Source organism: Pinus tabuliformis, chromosome 3_2, assembly GCF_031772625.1.
Source record: "Pinus tabuliformis cultivar Carrire ecotype Pingquan chromosome 3_2, CPIR1, whole genome shotgun sequence".
Lineage (NCBI taxonomy): Eukaryota > Viridiplantae > Streptophyta > Pinopsida > Pinales > Pinaceae > Pinus > Pinus tabuliformis.
Window position 1 is genome coordinate 819,149,075 of NC_142302.1, and position 21,945 is coordinate 819,171,019.

Sequence of the window (21,945 nt, forward strand, 5' to 3'; positions counted from 1 at the left end):
CCCACATTCGTTTGGAGCCAATCTTGAGCTGGGCAACGGGCGTAAGTTTGAATGGGCAATGCGTTGAGAGAGAGTGTGAATCATGAACTCGAATCTCGATTGTACAAAGAAAACAAGCCCACATTCGTTGGGTTTGCTACTGTTGGAATCCGAAGATGAAAGAGGAAAGACAGGGAGACGGAGACCATGCAGTGGCATGCACAGATCCCCGAAATCGTCCAGGGAAAGATTCCAAATTAATGTTGGTTTGCTGACCAGACCATTCCGTATTTGATCAACATTGCCATCCCGAAACTATAGTATATCCTTTCCCAGAGAAAAAATCTTCGGCTAAGGGAATAGGTCCTAACACAATAATAGGTATTAATAACGTTTTTCAAAAAAATTCCAACCCTGGGCGTAAGAACGTTTTGGAAAAAGTTCCAAACGTCAAAAATACGTTTTTTACTCTTCCGGGCACGTCACTCAAAACGGGCATTGATAAATTCCAGCCGTCAAATACGTTCAAAAAACCTTATGACGGGCAAAATGCCCGTCAAATTCCATCCCTGCACGCCACTCCAACTCTTACATTCAATAAGTTCTAATATATATTCACTTTCGGCACATTTTTGCCACGGCCACAAATTATTGACATTTAAATAGGTTTAAAGAGATTACATGAAGATGAATACTATGGAGAAAATTATGCGTTCTCTCAAATTTGAAACCATAAATTATTGATACTCAAATTTATCTAAACCACTTTAATAAACTAAACCACAAATTATTGATAGTCAAATTTATCTAAACCACTCTAACAAACTAAATCACATTTTAACAGTATTTTAAATCTTATTAAGAAACTAACCCACATTTTAACTGTATTTTTAAATCATAAAACATTAACGACTTAAATGTGATATCTGGTCGTCCAATTTTCTGCGTGATTTACGGTCATGTAACAACATTCATTAATTCCGTCGGTCAAATTTAATGAAATCAGAGCTTCGCCTGTGCACAACGTATGTGACTTGTCATTTCACACATGAATAAATGGGAGAAAATTAAATAGGTAAAGATACATTCAATGCTGTGATGAATTTGATTAATGGGAGGGATCAAACCTCGAACATCCTAGTTTAAAAAGGTGCTTGTTGTGCCTGCATTAAAAGTTAAGTTTCAACAGCGAAGTAACAGATTGTAAAGAGATAAACACCGTTCCATTTAACGGGGAAGTAAAGAGACGCTGATAGATCCATGAGATGTCGGAGTTGGAGCAGCAGCTTGGGTTTCAGATTCTCGTACGGAAGTGAAATTTGGGTGCCTGTCGGCAGCGGTATTTATAAAAGCTGGTCGTGTGGGCTCAACAATTCTCTCTGAACTGTTGGTTAACATCGACACAATCTCTGACATTGCCGGGCGTTGCGTCCATGAACCTTGGGTGCATAGAAGTGCTACAGTAATCACTCTTAGCACCTGCTCTCTTGGGTACTGCCCCTCTAACAATGGATCCACAATATTGAAAACTTGACTCTGCTCGAACAGATTCCATGCCTGCGTTATCATTAAAATAATCAGCACAATTTTTATAGTCACAGTTACACGTGTTTCATATACCATGCATAGGCTAGCTCTCTAATATTAGACACCTTTTTACAAGCAAAATTACAACCGTGTTGTGTTACATATAGGCTGCATGCAGCATTTACAACGTTGCGGTTCATAAAGAAACATAAGGGATAAGTGCATACGTACTCTAATTTTCAGAATGAAAAAAGCCATATTGTATTATATAAGGAATATAAAGATTCACAATAAGTATATATGCATATGATTCTGAGATATGATCATATAGGTTTGTCCAGAGAGAGAAAACATTGCAGATAAGCTATCATCAAGTTTTATGATGTCCATATCCTTGGCGTAGGAGAGCCTGCACTAATAAAGTCACCTTTAACAGATACAAGTTCACAAAATGCTTCAGACTGTAAACAAAAACATGGAGAATACCTAATATGAAGATAAGATCAGGCCTATCTTAGTATCTGCTTAATAAAATTAGAATACTGGGGGAGAAAATTCCTGAATAGTGAATATTTCCTCTTTAGCAAATACCTGCACAAACCAAAAACCGGGAGACGAAAGAAGACCCTTTTTTGACAAAGAGTCGGCCTGCTGGTTTTGAGCCCTGTTAATGTGATGAATAGAAAATCCTTCCATTCCATCCCAAAAAGACCTGATCCTGTTCAGCCATCCAACGAGGTGAGGCTTGAAAATGTTGATTTTCTTTTCCACAAAGTCCACCATTACCTTTGAATCTCCAAAAATCGAAACAGGCCGGATGTTGAGAAAGGAGCAAAAATATAACAGACCAGCAAGAGCCATCGCTTCAGCTTTGCTGTTTGATCCCTTCCCGCCATTCCAATGGATGCTGAATTGACTGGTTTCATTTACAAGAATATAAACCCCACAACCACAGATTCCTCTCTGTTCAGCACCATCGAAAAAAGCCCTTGGGAAAGCTGGAATCGCTTGAGGAATGGAAGAACAGGCTTCTTTTTTTTATCTTGAGCAGCTTTTTAGGGAGATTGTCATATATGGACACAACATTGGAGAAAATATCCATAAAAGTGAATTTTCTGTTATTGAAAATGGAATTGTTTCTCCACTTCCAAATGCTCCAAAGGCTGATAATAAACAAAGACCTCCAGATATCTTTTTGATGGCTCCACCAGAGAAACGCATCAATAATAGAGGAGTGAGGCATATGTTGAAAACCATACCAATTCTCCAATGACTGCCATAATTGCTAAGATATCTGACAATTTAAAAATAAATGACAGTTGTTTTCCTCTGCTGATCTACACATAGGACAACACCCAGGGCTCTGCCAACCCCACTTCATCAAGTTTTCCCAGGATAGATTTCTGTTGTGGAACATCAGCCAGGCAAAGTAGATCATTTTCGATGGGCATTCAGCTTTCCAAAAAATCACAGGAAAAATAGGATTGTGCGGGGAATCCTTCATCCCAATTAAATTCTGATAAACATCTTTTACTCGGACAAGATTCATCGCCTTTGAATTTTTCCATATAATGTAATCAGATCCCTCCGAGCGAAAAATTCCGCAGTTTCTGAGACTCGTCCTTATGGGCTCCCAATGATTAGAAATATCGTCCGACATCTGCATATATTCAGCATCTTTCCACAGAGGGATCGACCCTTGCCAACCAGCTATCAAACTTTCCCAAAAAAAGAAACCTTTTCTGTGAAAAAAGTTTAATAATGATTCTGGCACATTAATTACCTCGTCTCCACTCAGAAATTTGTCAAAACCAATTAGGATTTTATTGCCTGTTTGAAAACGCCATGTTAAGTTTTCCAAGAAATATCCTTCCATCCTATGAAGACTTAACCAAATTGACGAGCCATAAGAGGGGCCAATCCTTCCCTCCCTGAACCATAAAGAAAAATCCTTTCCACCCAAATATTTTTTTGATTGTGTCGCTCCAGGAACCCTCTCCGAATATACTCCTCCATAATGATTTACATAATAGAGCCTTTCCGAAAATTCATAAGTTCAGCAGACCCCATCCTCCCATGCTCTTTGGAATAGAGATATTTGATAATTTTGAGAGATGGTATTTCTTTTTTCCGCTTGGCCTCCCCAAATGAAATTCGCAGTAATCTTGTCCATTTTTTGAATAATGCTCACAGGAAGAAAGAAAAGGTGGGCCCAGTATACTGCTAGCTGGTTCAACACTGATTGCGCCAAGGTTACTCTTCCGGCCAGCGAAAGACATCTGTATTCCCATAAGGAAATCTTTTTGTAGTATCTATCAATTACCCACTGCCAATCCTTTTTAGAATATCCATTTGCTTTGAGCTGGTAACCCAAATATTTAATTCCTTGTTTAATCGATTGGGTCTCAACTCCAAAAAGAGCTGATAACCAGTCCACCGCTTCTTCGCTGATATCGTTGTGATAAATTATTGACTTTTCCTTGTTAATTTGCAGACCAGTAGCCTTTTGAAAATTTCTTAGGATATCATGAAAACATAACCAAGTAAGTCTACATAACATACCAAACAAAATAATATCATCCACAAAAAGGTTATGAGAGATAGATGTATTCCTGCAGATTTTTAAAGGTCGGCATCTGTTTTCCTTTACCGCTTTGTTGATATGGAGGCTGAGCGAATTCATTGCCAGGATGAATATCAGAGGCGATAAGGGACAACCTTGATGGAGTCCTTTGGCCGCAGAGAAAAAAGATGATGGGATCCCGTTAATAATAATTGCATAGTTCACCTTTTCGACACAAGCCATGACCCAGTTAATCATATTGGGTCTCAACCCAATCTTTGCAAGTAAACATCTGATGAAACTCCATTCCAGGCAGTCATATGCCTTGCAAAGATCAATTTTGAAGATGACATCTTCACTCTTTTTTGAATGAATGGCAAACAGACCTTCTTGAGTTGTCGCAACCGCGTCCAGAATATTTCTTCCCCTTAGAAAGCCGTGTTGCTCTTTTGTTAGAAAATTTGAAAGAGTTTCTTTGATTCTTTCTGCAATAATTTTTGAGACTATTTTGAAAGAGATATTACACAAAGAAATCGGTCTATAGTCCAGAAGAGATTCTGCATCTTCCTTTTTTGGAATTAGCACTATGTGAGTGGATGAAGTTTTTTGATTTATACTGCCAGACATTCTTGTTCCCTCCACCATCCTTAGCAGATCACATTTAATCAGATCAAAAAAGTGGATTAAGAATTCAATCGTCCAGCCGTCTGGACCTGGGCTTTTGTCCTTTTTAAATGATTTCATTGTTGCTAAAAGCTCCTCCTCCGTTACAGGCTGAAAAATTTGGTCATTTAATTCCTCATCGAACATCTAAGGGAATAATTCTATGCCCCACATAATATCCTGAATCCTGCAATTTCCAGATTTTTTGTACTAATTTTCAAAAAATCTCACGGCCTCGTTTGAAATGTCTTGTTGTGAGAATAAGAACCGTCCTCTTCCATCCTTTAATTTCCATATAGAGTTTTTTGCTCGTCTGGAGCTCGCATATTTATGAAAGAATTTTGTATTCTTATCCCCCTCCTTTAGCCAGATCGCCCTACTCTTCAATCTCCAGAAAGCTTCCTCCTGTTCTAAAATTTTGTGCTTTTTCTTTTGAAGCTCCTTTATCCGGCATCGCATCTTGAAAGAGAGTTGATGGACATCCATGGATTCCATTGCGCTCTCTAACTCTGCTTGTACTTCATGGAGAGTCTTTCTGTTCATTTGTCTTTTTTGGAATTGCCACTCCTTTACCACTTTTCGAATCGCATCCATTTTATCCCTGAAGGTCATTAAACATGGATAGGTTTTATTTGACGACAACTCATTCCATAACTTTGATATCATCTCATTAAACTTTGGATCCTCCAGGCATGATCTGTTGAATTTGAAAGAGTATCCTTTCCTAAAGCCATTTTCTTTCCAGCCTAACAGAATCGGCCTGTGATCTGAAATGAACACATTCTCAATTGTTGAGAAAGGCATGCCCATCTCATCAATCAAGCTATCATGAAGAATAAATCTATCCAGCCTTTTAGCTATATAAGCACTTTCTATTCTTCCGTTTTCCCATGTCGGCAGCATTTTGGGTGGGAGAATATCAACCAAATTCCTGCTTAAGAGCTCATTTTTTATTCTATCAACAAGTGGGTCCCTTTTTTTCCTGATGCCCCATATTTCATCCATATTTAAAGTGACATTTAGGTCTCCTGCAATCAACAAAAAATCAATGTCAAGATTTTCGGACTCGAACAGTTTTTCCCAGAATGGCCTTCTGTTCTTGTAAAGCGGTACATATTCAAAATGTTTATTGGATTTTTATGCCCTCTAAATTGCGCTGAGATTTTTATGCATACGTACTCTATATATACACCATCGGTTGCATATTCAATAGTGTACATATATATACGTAATTGAGATGAATGCAGCTTAGACGTTAGGAGTAAAGAAGAGTAAACATGCTACAAACCACGCACTATCATTTTAGGTTAGTAAAAAGATAAAGAGAAATAAACAAATAAGGACATAAATAACTCACAGCACATATACACTATCCTAGAAAAATCAATTTTGAAAAATGAATTTAATTTACTATTTTTATTTCGTAAGAAAACTACAACAAATTTTTCATATCTTTATAAACTACATCACATCACTTACAAAATTATAAATTATCAAAAACTAAAACCACCAATTATACATTATGAATTTAATTTACTACTTTATTTCATAAAAAAAAATTACAATAATTTTTTCATATCTTTATAAACTATATTATATCACTTACAAAATTATAAAGTATCAAAAACTAAAACCACCCACTATAAGTTGATTCTATAACTGAATCTTTAGCCAAACTCCTTTAACACCACTTACATTTATATATTTCATAATAGCTTTTTAGCTTTGAGTAAGAAAAGCCTAAAATTTCCTAGCAAAGAGGATATGGTGCAGCATAGTAATTAATATAAGAGTTGCAAAGAAAAGAGGAAAATAAAGCTTTCCTTGATATGATATGAAAGAGGTGTCTTAATATGACAAATTATCGTGTTTTCTATTTTAGTATTTAAAAGATAATTGTTATATACTATTTTTAAATATTTTTTTTTTTTATAGATTCATAATTTATATAAAGTATTTTATTTCAGAATTATTTAAATAATATTAAATTTACTTGTTTTTTTAAATATTGATAAATTAAGATAGATATAAATTTATATAATAATTAAATAATAAAATATTTATATTTTAATTGTTTTTTTAATTTTTTAATATTTAATAAATTAAAACTGTAAAATTTAATGGATGTATTAATAAAAAGACAAGTTTTTATTATTTTTATTTTTCAAAAAAATAATGAAATATTTATATTTTTTTATTTATATTTATATTTTTTCAATATTTAATAAATTAAAACTTTAAAATATAAATTGATGTATTAATAAAAAGACAGGTTTCTTTTATTTTTATTTTTCCAAAAAAAATTGAAATATTTATATTTTAATTGAGCATGTTTCTATTATTTTTATTTTTCCAAAAAAATATATTTCGTTATTTAGAGAAAATATCTTAAAATGAAATATTTGTATTTATTTTTTTATTTATTCTAATATTTAATATATTAAATTTTTAAAATATAAATTGGCATATTATTAGAAATAAAAAGATATGTTTTTATTATTTTCCAAAAAAATATATTTAGTTTTTCTTAGGGATATTTGCATAAATAAGAATATTGTAAAAGGTTTTTGTAAAAGATAAGTATGGAGGAGTATCACTATAGATTTATCTTAAGTACGGATCATATTGGACGGTCCAATGAGCCTAAAGGTTTAATGAAGAGACATTTTTCTCACAAAAATAATTTTAAAAACTAGATTATATAACAAATGTCTTATTAAACTATAAGGTGAAAACTAAATTATATAACAAATGTTCTCATAGTTATAAAATATTATTATATTTTTAAAATTTAATATTACTTTTTATCAATTTTTACATTGAATTATAAATATTATAAATTAAAATATAAATAATTGAATTTGAATTATTATAAAAAATTTAAGGGTTTTTGAATTTTAATTTAATTATAAATAATTTAAAATTTAGACAATAAAAAATTAATTTCAATCAAATATTTTTAATAGTAAATAAATATAGACAGAAATTTATATTAAACTTTAATATTTATAGTTATATAATTGTTTTTAATGGAAAATTCTAATCATTACAATTTTTTTTTTCCATTTAATTAGAAAAACTTGAATGTTACGAATTCGGGGGGGCGGGGGGCGATTTTTTCATGTTCATCGTTATTTCTGAGGAGGGGCGATTCGAATCATTTTCATCGTTATTTTTGTCTTTGCTCCACGCATTAGACAGAGGTTCAGAGCTTCGACTCAGCGCGATTCGATTCATTTTCATCGTTATTTTTGTATGTCTTTGTTTGCATGTAGGCTACAGATCGAATGGCTCGTTGGCGTTGCGTTGTACGACACACTTCTTCTTGAACTTTTTCGGTGATAGGAGAAAATGGATCAAGAAAACTTTGAATTCTGGACATGTCTCCGCACTTCTCTTCCATGGTATACCTCGATCGGGAAGCCAAATCCAAGACGTAGGGTATGATAAATCAATGCGCAATGAGATACTGAATGTATATAGTAAGAGGGTGGTATCATTCTGGCCAATTTCGTCGTCACCGCAGGGGAATCGCATGAACGAAATAAGCGTGATTATGTAAATTCCTATTCCCGATGCATCGGTTGCGGAATGTGAAGAATAGCACTGGCAAAGCCAACCCAAAGCATGTATTCACTGTTCACATGGTTAAAGCCTCCAGAGTTCTTTAAGAGCATTATAATTTTTAAGAGCATTATAATTTTTATGAGAGTAGATCTATTGATTTGTGTGAAGTTTAGTCTGATAAAATTTTATAGAAAAGGTTAAGGATGAGATTTATTTATGAGGGAATTAAATTATTTTAATTTTCATGATAACATCTTATTAGTAGGTATATTATTCTTTCATTCAATATTGAGATTGGCTCATGCCTAGATTCAACCTTATTTTGGAAAAAGAATAAAAAAAATATCAATAGTAACCTACAACCATATAAATTAAATAATAATAATGTTGAGAATTTGTAATAATCTAAGATTTGAATTTTTTAAATTTCATTTATTTGTTTGGTTTTGTTTGGTTGGTTTAAATAATGTATATTAATGTTTATATCAATCAAATATTAAATTTCATTTATTTGTTTGGTTTTGTTTGGTTGGTTTAAATAATGTATATTAATGTTTATATCAATCAAATATTATGTATCATAATAGAAATCTAGGTAAGAAAATATGATTTGAAATTTTTTAATTTTATTTATTTGTTTTTGTTTGTTTGAATAGTGTATATAAATGTGTATATCTATTCAATATTATATGTCATTTTTATATTAAGAATTTATGATATCATAATAGTAATCTAGGTCAGAAAATAAGATTTGATTTTTTTTTTTAAATAGTATATATTATATAAAAATATTTTCAAATATTTAAATATAACGCATTCATAATTTTATATTTTTGTTAAAAATAAAAACAATTGAAAACCATTATGAAATGAACACACCTATAGACGTAAATATCTGAAATTACACTGGGATTTCAATTTTTCACTCGAAATTACAAGATGTCGACAAACCTTGTTCTTACAACGGCGGTAGATGGCAATTAGTGGCAGTCAGCGGAGTCGGCAAGGGTAGTGAAAATTAATGGCAGATTACTGTAGAAACTACAACAATGAGGTTGTATAAATTTTCATGTTTGTGAAAGAAAATTAATGGCAGATTACTGTAGAAACTACAACAATGAGGTTGTATAAATTTTCATGTTTGTGAATGAAATGATAAAGCTCTCCTCCTGGAGAGTCTTCCTAGTTCAATCAACTGGTATCAGAGCAAGTTCGACTTTCGAAAAACCCTATTCGAAAAACCCTATTCTTATAACGGTGGTAGATGGCAATGAGCGACAGTAGGCGGAGTCGGCCAGGGTAGTTGAAAATTAATGGTAGATTACTGTGAAAACTACGACAACCATGATATATAAATTTTCATGTTTGTGAATGAAATGATCAAGCTCTCATGGAGAGTCTTCCGAGTTCTATCAATTGGTATCAAAGCCACTTCCGCTGTGTAGACTAAAGCTATGAGGAGGGAATATCCAACTCCTATGCCGGCCACAGATACCAAGCGAAGGCGTGAAGCTGTGCGACGGTAAGTCAAGTGTTGGAGCTTGGCGGACGTTGGTGTTGGCTTCCCTTGGCGGACGTTGGTGTTGGCTTCCCTCTCATCTGCAGAGGTGAAGTGTTGCGCTGCCGAGCCAAGGGCTAAGTGAAGAGTGGAATGGCTGAGGAGTGTTGAGTTGAAGTTGAACTATTTTATTGGCTAAAGATTGGTTTGACCTGTCACTTCCGTAGTCGCTGAGGGATTTGCGTGTGGTTCAGCCTTTCCGAATCTATGTGTGGTTAAGGAGCTGCTGGTCAGAAGAGAGTGATTTGAGCTGCGAATAATTGCTTGCTCGGAGGCGCAGAACTGCAGATGCATGCTGTGTGGAAGTCGTCCATGTAGCAAGTCCGTTGGAAGTTGTGATGCTTGGTCTACGGCGCAGATCTCTGGCTAGGGGAGGTGGACGAACAACGCGATGGTGCCGCCTAGGGACTCCACCTGGAGGAAGGTTGGCAACGACGGATGCCCATCCCAAGCGGAGTCAAAGCACTAGATTTAGTCATCGAGGACGGGGCCGATGTATGGAATGTCCGCGGGGAGCCTGTCAAAGAAGCCGTGGCCTTGGTGGTCAAGGGCGTAAACGCAAAGCCCCCCCGGACAATGGAGCACGTGAAAGCCGCTAGAAAGTTTTTAAGTGCTACTGGGGAAAAAGCCCGTGGAGCTAAGGAGTGTTGGGAAGGCCGAGCTTCAAGAAGTTTCAAGGCTGAAAAGGGCATTGTAGCTCATGTAGTGTGGAATTATTAGACAGCGATAACCTAGGAAGAGGCATAAAGGCGCTGTCTGGAGAAGCAGCCAGCGTAGACCATGGGACAAAGCACGGTTAAGAAGAGTGTTGTTAAAAGGTTGTCTGGAGAAGCAACCAACGTAGACCATGGGACAGAGCATGGTTAAGAAGAGCATTGTTAAAAGGCCACCTTGTGTGATGAGACTCACTGCTAGAACTTGTGGAGCTTTGTTTGGTCCAGTGTTGTCCGGAAGAGGGCATAACGGTGAGCCTCGGAGTGTGTGAACTCAGAGCCAAAGCTTTAAGCTCAATGGTGTGCAGAGTTGTGGGCTCTGTGGTGTGAAGAGCTAGAGAAGGGCTCCATAGTGGTGAAGGGCAAGTGGAGTCTGCCCTGTTGTTGACACTGTTGGAGACCGTTGTTTCGAGTGGAGTGTTCGCTGACGAAGGTTGTGTTGCCTGTGACGCCTGTGTGGCACAAGTATCCAGTGGAGTGTTGGCAAATAAGAGTGTTTGCAACAGAGTGTCCGCTAATGAAGATTGTGTTGACTGTGATGCCTGTGCAGCGTAGATCCAGTGGAGTGTTCGCAGAGAAGAGTGTCTACAACCGAGTGTTTGCTGATGAAGATTGTATCGACTGTGACGCCTGTGTGGCATAGACCCAGTGGAGTGTTGGCAATAGGAACATCTGCAACCAGGTGTCTGCTGATGAATATTGTGTCGACTGTGATGCCTGCGTGGCATAGATCGAGTTGAGTGTTGGCAGATAGGAACATCTGCAACCGAGTGCCCGCTGATGAATATTGTGTCGACTGTGACGCCTGGTGCAGATATATCCAATGGAGTGTTGGCACATAAGAGTTTCTGCAACCGAGTGTCCAGTGATGAAGATTGTGATGCTTGTGTGACATAGATCCAGTGGAGTGTTGGCAGATAAGAATGTCTGCAACCGAGTGTTCGCTGATGAAGACCGTGACACTTGTGTGGCATAGATCACAGAGAATATCCTATGGAGTGTTAGGAGATAGGAATGTATGCAACACCGTGTCCATTGAAGAGAGTTGTGGTGTGTGAATCAACAACAAAAAATGATAGCCTCCTTGTCAAGTTTTTTTTATCCACTGATGTAAGCGTTCGCTGAGACTGAGACCATCAAGCACTTTAAAATTTAGGTCGTCATGATTAAGGGGAAGTTTGTTAAGGGGAGGTTTGTTAGAGTATTAATCAAGACATTGACAAACTCTATTCTTATAATTATTTAGGTCGTCATGATTAAGGGGAAGTTTGTTAAGGGGAGGTTTGTTAGAGTATTAATCAAGACATTGACAAACTCTATTCTTATAATTGCGGTAGATGGGACAAGGGTAGTTGAAAATTAATAACAAGTTATTGTACAAACTGTGGTAACCAGGATATATAAATTTTCATATCTGTGAATGAAATGATCAAGCTCTCATTAAAAGTCTTCCCCGTTCCATCACCTTCAAACTCGGTGATAAGCTCCATAAGCCTTAACCTATTCCTTTCAATCTCGATGATAAGCTCCATAAGCCTTGAACCTTTCCTTTTCTATGTTACTTTTAAACCCGGGGCATCTGGAGACATTTTTATGATTATTATTATGGATTGTGGTAGAACATAGTGTTCAAATTCACTTCAAATATGCACGACATTTATGGAGTGAGCAAGACGGATTACAAGTGTGTGACGACTAGCTCCCCCGAAAAATATGAGACAGGTTCAGCCAAGAAAACGAAAGACGAGTTCGGCCATGTAATTAACAGATCGCTATCAAGCAAAAATTAAATAAAAGACTTTTTGAAGAAAGAAAATAAAGCGCCAGAGATATGGGCCGTTCTTCAATCATCAATAGGAACACGATAGAAGTACTTAGATCATTTGAATATTCCATGCCAACCCAACTTAACAAAAGATGTTCTTGATTTAATTATTGAACTAAAGTTATCTTCATTAGACTCACCCATTCGAGAAGAAGCTGACGAGGGGCGGGCAGTCTTGCATCCACGCACTTTCTCCCACTCACGATCTCAAGAACCACGATCCCGTAACTATAGATATCAGCTTTTACCGTTAATTGCCCATGAACGGCATATTCGGGTGCCATGTAGCCTCTGCCTTACACCAAATTCATGAAAGGCAGGAATTAATATCTGGATTCAACAGTTATAAAGAAAAACATCTAACAAATGAATTGCTGAACTTACATTGTTCCTCCGACTCTGGTAGAAACATGTGTTTGGCTTTCTGGGAAAAACCTAGCCAATCCAAAATCTGCAATTTTGGGATGAAGGCTGTCATCAAGAAGAATATTTGGACATTTGATGTCTCTGTGTATAATGCGAACGTTGGATTCCCCGTGCAGGTATGCAAGGCCTCGGGCTGTGCCGACTATAATATTTAAACGGTTTTCCCAGCTCAAAGGATTTCTTATCTCGCCTGCGGACCTCCAGCAATAGTATTCTAAAGTTTCAGTACAAGTTACATAATTTCTAAAAACAACATGAATTTTGAAAACGGTGGCATTAGTTAGAACGACCTACCGAACAAATGTTTGTCAAGACTGTTATTTGACATAAATTCGTAAACCAGCAAGCGTTTGTGCCCTCGCCTGGAACATCCGAATAAACGAACAAGATTACGGTGACGGACGCTGCTGATGAGCTTCACTTCCGTTAGAAATTCCTCAGCAGCTTGAGTAGTCTGCTTTCCAATCAGTTTCTTAACGGCAACATCCCTCCCATCCGGAAGCCTTCCCTGCGGATCATCAAATTCATTAAAATTACACTGCAAACGTACCGCATAATTGAACAAAACCACGAATATTATTATACCTTGTAAACTTCTCCGAATCCTCCTTTGCCAAGCATGTTATTCCGATCAAAGTTGCCAGTGGCATCTCTGAGAATCTTGTATTCAAAATATACTTCCCCGAAATTTCCTCGGGCATCTATATTATTATCTGCGGAGAGCATCACAATAACAATTTTCTTCATAATGATTTAATCCGACAAAGTTACAAATAAATAAATAATATAAAATATATAGTGCAATTCAGCATGGAAACGATACTTCAGTAATTTTTTTATTATTACCTGTTCTAACATAGCTTTTCCACAGTCTAACACATCGATACCACATCCTGACACATAGCATTGCTAAAACGCCAAGTATACCTATTGTTCTGAGGACGTATTCCCACGTTATATCATTACCGGACGGGTGTGTCGAATTGCCCGGTAACGGTGTCAAAGGGTGTGGCAAACTCGTCGATCTGGGCGGCATGGTAGGCGACATTGTGGGGGAGCCATACGCTGTCAGTGTCATATTGGGACTCACCACTGTAATATTTTGTCCTGTAATTAAAACGAAAATATGAATCAACGAAACAGACATTTTATGTCATGATGAAAAAGCTAATACATGCACAAAGTGCTCTGAAGTCTGGTTATCGGTAAAAACAAATGATATTTCTAAAGATCAAAATATGGGTGTTTGAATTTTTTAAGATAGAAATGGTTTAATCACTCTCAAGAATTCAAGCACTCAAAATTTTGATCAAAATCCTGAAGTTTGATAAATTAGGTTTTTAAATATTTCTGCCAAATTTTATTATAATTTGGTTGAAATTTCTATTATTTTCCTGATTAGTTTGTAGGTTTTTTATAATTTGATAGCTGCAAACTAGGTTTTCAAATATTTCTGCTGGATTTTATCTTAATTTTATCAAATTTTCCATTTTCAAAAGTTTCTGCTCGATTTTATCTTAATCTTATCACATTTTCCATTATTTTCTTTAATTTAAGGGTATTTTTCAAACTACACTATTATCGCGACCATCTAAAGAATGATTAAGCTTAACACTGGGCAAGACCATATAAGGAATCACTAAGAGTGGGTTATGACTTGCGCGAATGAGCAATGGGCTTTTTGAGAGAATATCATCGGGATCGCTTTCCTCTGTTAAGAAACGGCATCGAGAAGAAACCTTAGCACCCAGACCCTGAACATAAAATCTTGACATCTCATAGGGTAGGAAACAACTGTTCAGAAGAATCCGAACACCAATAGATTGGTTACAGTATGCTTTCACTTTTCTCGCGGCGCACAGTTTCTCTGATGCATTTTGAGCGCTAGGGGGCTGTGAAAAGGCGCCGTTCAACTCACCGCTTTTCTGAAGCATTTTGAGCGTTAGAGTGTTGTCTAAAGGGATAAGCGCCGTTCCAGTGAGAATTAAACAATATGACGGGAATTTGAAGGTAAAAATGTTAAAATAGAATATGTACTAACAAAGAAAATTTACTAACAAAATAAACTTCAAGATAATAAATAGAATTTAAGATCATAATGTAAATAGGATCAATAGAATTTAAGAAGACAATGTGAATAACCAGAATTTAAGATGATAATGTGATTTTAAGGTTAAATGGTTTTGGAAGTTTTGTTTTGTTTTTCTGTTTTTTTTTTTAATGAAGTGTGTAATTTTTTTTAATGCGAATTTAATGAGTAATCATTTTGCATATTTAGATCTACAAAGAATACTCTCCTTGCATTTTTTTTCAGAAGAAAAAGCTTTATATTATATTGAGGGAATATATACAAAATGGACATGATAGATCTGAAAAGATCGATGGATGATCATCTGAAAAGAGAGACAGACATAGAAGATCTGTTGATCTGATGGATTTGTAGCATGGATCGCCTGAGAGAAAGCTGATAATCAAAATATATAGCATCTGAGGATGAAGAGAGAGAACCAAAAGGGCTGCGAGCATAGGCAGCCATGATATGGACAAAAATTCCACAACGGATCAGCATCAGCGGTCATGGAGAAAAGAGAGCGGAGAAAAGAGACAGGACATATATGGAGGAGAGGGATGAGTCTTCAAAAAAAATTTTATTCCTCCATTTCCAGAGGCTCCATAGAGCGATGGGAAGGATAGGACGAAGGGAGGCAATCTGTCTTCCCCACCATGCAAAAGCTGCCTCAACTGAAATGAAACAAAGGTGCGGGAAAGAGAAGAGCTGAGCAAGTTCGGACCAGATTTGTTGAGAAACAGGACATTTGAAAAACAGGTGAAAATTGGTTTCCTCGTCCATCTTGCAGAGGGCGCATCTACTAGGCCCATGCCAAGAGCGCTTTCGCAAGGACTCCCAAGTCAGATTTTTGTTTGAGAACACCAACCACGTGAATAAGGTCACTTTGAGAGGGCAGCCTAGATTCCACCAGAGTGCTGGAAAACGCTTGCTGATCATTCTGTTTGAGAGTGCTATAAGATCCATGTAAATATCCTTGACAATTGCATGAGAGGAGGAAGGAGATAATGACCAGACCAAATGGTCATCATCTGCTGAACGCGCAAAACCGCCCTGGAGGAGAGAGGTTTTGAGAAAGTCCCAATGTGGAAATAGATCCAGAGGAATACCAACATCGGGAGCGTCCATGAGCACTGGAGAGGAGCCATTCCAGTCTTTGATAACTCGGTCCCATGAAAACAGGCCAGCCCTGTGAAGATGGAAAAGGATAGAAGAAGGAACAGATGAAGAACCCCTGAAACCTGCAAAAGAATCAATGCCCAACAGAATCTTTCGGCCTGAGTGGATTTGCCATTTGAGGTTGCTGAGGAAGTAAAGCTGGACCCTTTTGAAACTAAGCCATATGGCAGACCCGTGCTGCAAACCAATTGAGTGAAGCCTGAACCAGAACTCAATGCCGCGACCAAGTTGATATTTCTGGCGGATGATATCGCTCCAGGGGGAGGTGCCGAAGATGCCTCGCCAGAGGGTTTTGCAAAGAAGAGCAGCCCCAAAGAGTTTTATATCTAACAGGCCCCAACCGCCTTGATTTTTTGGCCGAGTTAAGAGATCCAGCCTGACGAGATGCATTTTACGCCTTTCTGCATTTGCTCCCCAGATGAAGTTTGCTGTGATACTGTTAATGGCTTGGATGATGCGGGCCGGAAGGAGATAGAGGTGACCCCAGAAAACCGAAAGCTGTGATAACACTGATTTAACCAGCACAACCCTGCCGCCCAGAGAAAGTGTTCTGAATTCCCACAGTGCAATCTTGCCGAAAAAACGGTCAATAAGCCAGCGCCAGTCGGAAGTCCTGTAGGCCTTTGCTTTGAGGCGAAAACCAAGGTATTTGAAACCATCAGACAGAAGTCTGGATGCGATTCCAAGGAGCTGTGCAATCCAGGATACCAGTGCGTCATCCAAGCCGTTATGGAAGAGAAACGTTTTTGCTTTATTGATGGCCAGGCCCGAGGCTTTTTGGAAACGATCCAAGATTGACTTAATGCACAGCCATGTAGTCCTGGACAGCATAGCGAATAAGAGGATGTCGTCTACAAAGAGATTATGGGAGATATGGATGTGTTTACATACCCTGACCGGAGAAAAGTCTTTTACCTCCACAGCATGGTTGATATGAAGACTTAAAGCATCGATGGCCAATATGAAAAGGAGGGGCGACAGCGGGCAGCCCTGCCGGAGGCCCCTTTCGGCCTGAAAGAATTGAGAAGGCCGGCCGTTGATCAAAATGGCGTAGTTCACTGTTTGTACACAGCCCATAATCCATCGAATGGCAGCTGGATTCATCCCGATTTTAGCTAGAAGGCAGCGTAGGTATCCCCAGTCTAAGACGTCAAAGGCCCTCTGCAGGTCGATTTTCAGAATGGCCGCCCTGGAATTGTGCATAGACATTGAATGCAGACATTCTTGCGCACAGGCCACTGCATCGTGGATATTTCGGCCTTTTAAAAAGGCGTGTTGATTTGAAGAGAGGTGAATAGCCAGAGTGCTTTTAATCCTTGCCGCGATGATTTTAGTGATGATCTTGAAGGAGATATTGCAGAGGGAGATCGGGCGGAAATCCTGGAAGGATTCAGGCTCGTCCTGCTTGGGGATAAGGGCGATCAAAGTGGACGAAAGGTGGCTGTGAATGTTGCCCGAAAGTCTGGAGCCTTCCACCATACCCAGCAAGTCATCTTTGAAAAGGTCGAAGAAGTGAATAAGAAAATCAATCGACCATCCATCGGGCCCCGGGGCCTTGTCCTTTTTGAAGGATTTCATGGCCGAGAGAAGCTCCTTTTCATCGACAGGGCGGAAAAGATCCTCATTTTTTTCTTGGTCGAACATTACTGGCATGAGGTCGATTCCCCATCGAATATCGCTGAAACAGCTTTCATTGGATCTACTGTATTGTTTTTTGAAAAATCTTACAGCCAGCTCCGAGATGTCTTCTTGGGAGATTGCATAATCACCATGATCATCCTTGATTCTCCAGATGAAATTTCTTTCCCTCCTTGCGTTGGCGAAATTATGGAAGAATTTCGTATTTTTATCACCCTCATGCAACCATATGGCGCGGCTTTTGAGCCTCCATTTCGATTCTTCTTGTTTCAGTAAACAGAACCTCTTGTTTTCCAGCTCTCTGATGCGGCATTTTGTTTCAAAAGAGCACGTGGTGAAATCAGTCGAGTCCAGCAGCTGGTCCAATTCCCGTTGAACCCGAAGAAGATTTTCTTTATCCTGCTGGTGCTTACGAAACTGCCATTTTTTAACCAAATCCCTGATCTCGGCCAATTTTTCCCTGAAGGTTGAAAAGATAAATTGTTTGTCTCGGCCTTTGATTTCTTGCCATGCATTCTGAATGAAAGTGTTGAAAGCGGAGTCAAGGAGGAGACTGTTGTCGAACTTAAAGGAATAGCCTTTCCTGAAGATTTTCGCCGGCCAGGAAATAAGGATAGGAAGATGGTCCGATATCGTGACATTTTCCACCGACAGTTTTGGCATACCCATTTTGTCAACAAGACTAAGATGAATAAACATTCTGTCAAGCCTTTTGGCAATATAGGCTTTCCCAATCCTGCTGTTTGACCAGGTCGGCTTTCTTTTGGCTGGAATAATGTCGACCATGTTCTTTTTTAACATCTCAGAGTTGATGAGGTCCGCCAAAAAATTATCCATCTTCCCCTGACCCCAGACCTCATTGGAGTACAATGCTACGTTAGAGTCACCTGCAATGAGAAGATTGTTCATGTTGAAAAGCTCAGAAGCGAAAAGCTTGGTCCAGAAGGGGGTTCGAGCTTTATATGGAGCGTAGAGGTTGAGGATGTTGATCAGGCCAGCCACTCCTCTGACAGAAGCCGAAATTAGAATTCCTGCAAAACACCTGTATGCCTTGGCTTTGACCATGGTGGGGTTCCATAAGGTAATCATGCCGCCTGATAGACCATTTGCTTCTGTAGCAGCCATGTGCCATGTAGGCATCATTTTCCTGAAATACAGCAAGGAGTCCTCCTTCGAATGCATGGTTTCCTGGATAAGAATGATTGAAGCCCTGGAATGAAAAAAGAAACTTTTTAGCGTGATGAATTTTGGGTCCACGCCGAGGCCCCGGATGTTGAAAGATATGATGGGGATCATTTGGAAGGAGATGCAGCCTGGCTCGCTCTAAGGGGCTGAGAATTGGAAGCATCGATAATGGGGATGTCAACCAGAGACATATTCCTGATGCCCTCATTTGACAGATAGGATCTGCCTCGGAAGTGTCGGCTGCTGCCCCTCCCTTTCTTGCGGACAGTGATATTTTTGGCCGATTCTGGGCTGATAACAGGCGAGGCAGGGCCAGGCTTATGAATCGAGAGAGGAACCAGTTCGAGGGAGTCACGGCTAAGCAGAAGGTCGAGGTCACTGTCAATAAGATTAACAGGAGAAGAAGCGGGAGAGTTAGGAGGGGTCGGAAGGGTGCATTGCGATTTCCCTTTCCTGTCTATGTGAGGGGGATGCGGGGATGATGACGATATGGGGATAGGAATGGAGCCAACAGAGAAATCTTTTCTGTTTGAGGGCCCAGGAAGAGAGTCGTGAATAAAGTCCTTCTGTTGCATGGGGGCCGGAGAAGGAACAGGGGGGGTCTCTGTAGGCTCAGAAAACGGGGATACGCGGCAGCCAGAGTCGTTGCAGATGTTCTGGCAATTTGTGGGTGGAGGGCTGCATTGAGAGGAAATTTTTAACGGAGGGGGAGGGGGATTGTGGAGTGGAGAAGGAGAAGTGGGCGATGATTGACTGCCACTGAGAAAAGATTTTTTGTTACGCCTCCTTTGATCAAATAATTTGGCACTAGGGCAATTTTTGACCAAGTGCCCAGTTCTTTTACAGGCAGCACATCGAAACGGAATCCCCCAGAAGTCTAATCTCTGGTTAATGACCTGGTCCCTCCAACTGATCTCAATATGATCGGGGTAGCCGCCCTTGAATGGTTTCTGAATTAGGATCCAGGCAATGCGTTTGTCGCGTTCACCCAGACACCAGGGGTCGACGTAAACGAAACGCCCAATGGCATTTCCTATCATTTCAAGGGATTCATTTGACCAGAGTTCGAGAGGGAGGTTGGGACATTTAAGCCAGATAAGGTTGTTTACCGGGGTGTTTTTCAGAGGGTTGAACCCTATGTACCACTTATATAAGGCAAGGAAGCTTCTCTTGAACACCCAAGGTCGGCTGCGAATAATTTCCGCATCTTCAGCGCAGAGGAAATGAAAACAGTACCAGTCTCTCATGAGGCTGGAAATCACTGGAACATAGCCTATGATCGGTTTCCAGAACTTAGCCAGCCAGATCCTCATGTCCTCGTCAGACATCTCAGGGAAGTGCCATTTCCCGATAAGTGCATTCTGCTGAAGGCTGTCAATCCTCTCTTCCAGCTGGGCAATTTCAATGCGGAGTGCCCGAGGGGGGAGCGAAGTATTGGCAGGTTTATGCTGCTTTTTTGAAGAGCCACCTGTGCCCTTTGATGATGATGGCTTGACAACAGGGCCGTTGAGGGATGCCAGGGCGGCAACTGACCAGGCATTTTCCGCACTGACAGCCACGTTGACAAGTTCTTCAGGTGCAATGGAGTCATAAACTCCCTCCATGCACCGCCAAAAGGGGAAATAATGAGGATAAGTACAGGGTGGATGGATCAAAGTTATGAGTGGGATAGGTAGTAATGACCAGATTAAAAGAGACAAGAGAGGGAGGTGAAGTCGGGTACGGGATATCTGATTCCAAGACCAGAAAGGTATGTTCCAATGTACTTCAAAATCCCGAGAAGGATGTATTCGTACCTGTGGATTTATTGGAACATAATGCCTGGAGAAGACAGCGATGGCCAGAGAATTTGAATTGGTCGGGAAGTGACGTAGCTCCGGCCAGGCTACCGGAAAGCTGAAGACGCTGGATTCAGGGTTCGATTGGAGGCTGGGTTCGATGTTGGAACCTCTGAGAAAGAAGAGGATTATGCTAGGGGTTCATCACAGAGGACGCAGCAACAGTAAACCTTTACTATACACCACCATCCTCCAAAATTAAACCTGACATCTTTGCAAGGCTTGTAAAAGACAAAAAGGTTCCTGAGTTTGTTTACGAAGGTTGAGCACATCCTGTGAGTAGCTGTGAGTGGCGCAGAAAGCAGAAGTAGCTAGCCTTGGTGCATTTACATTAAAAGTCTCCACAGCCAGATAAAAAGCGCAGTAAAACTTAAAACATTCAAAACAATAAGACTAGAGAGAAAGGAGGAAAATTACTGACCTGGAGACGAAACCATAACACTCAAAGCGTGTGAGCTCCATGAAAGATATGGGATAACATACAACCAGGGTGGAGGGAGAGATGCTAAAGTAACAGAGTTAAGGGAACTAGCGCGGGGAGCGCAAGCTAGTTCAGAGTTGCACCAGGCAGGGTAGAAGGGTGTGAAGAAGCTGCAAGGATAGATTTTCTAGAAGTTGCAGGAGCCATGGTAGAAAGGTGGAAAAAGTAACATTTAGCAGGAAGACTGCATATATGAGGGAAAACAGATTTAGGGACTTACGAGATATGGCAGTGACCCATCTTAGTCACTGGTTGGCTGAGCTTGTGGCATGCAGGCGATGGAAGACCGTGGAGACGACACGTCGAGGCCATGGTTCCGCTCCAGTTCCCCCCTCCCTCAATCTGCATGCCAAAACCTATACTTTAGCTGTTGTTTCCTTCTCAGATCACCAATGATTTCTTACCACCCTGCATATTTAGATCACAATCAAAAAAACCATTAAACACACTTTTCTTTGGATTTTATAGTGGTAAATCTTTTAAAATTATACCAAAAAACTATTCAATCCGAAATTTAATTCCACTTCAAATGTACATATTTGAATTTTCCAAGAAATTAAAAAATAGCTTTTCTTAATTGATAATTATTATTTTATTATTCTGATTAAATAAAATTATTTTACATTTCAAAAATTCCCTAATAAATTTCATTTCTTAATTTATATTCTTTTTCTTTGAAATAAATTTTCATTTTTCTATATTTTTTATTTTTTAATTTTAAACTATTTTCTATAT

General features: G+C 39.0%; 1 protein-coding gene across 3 annotated transcripts in view; it reads right to left on the reverse strand.

The window, feature by feature from the left end:
* Positions 1–21,945, reverse strand: part of LOC149183173 (PR5-like receptor kinase) — a 40,474-nt gene that overhangs the window by 14,130 nt on the left and 4,399 nt on the right. For 2 of the 3 annotated variants that reach the window (XM_089417063.1, XM_089417062.1), the window contains exons 3-7: positions 13,668–13,928; positions 13,407–13,534; positions 13,116–13,329; positions 12,780–13,011; positions 12,536–12,686 (exon numbers count right to left, since the gene is read on the reverse strand). In XM_089417063.1, the coding sequence (XP_089273189.1) occupies positions 12,536–12,686; positions 12,780–13,011; positions 13,116–13,329; positions 13,407–13,534; positions 13,668–13,928 (986 nt within the window). Of the gene's footprint in view, positions 1–924; positions 1,537–12,535; positions 12,687–12,779; positions 13,012–13,115; positions 13,330–13,406; positions 13,535–13,667; positions 13,929–21,945 lie in introns of those variants that run through there. The other variant, XM_089417061.1, reaches the window with a different exon arrangement.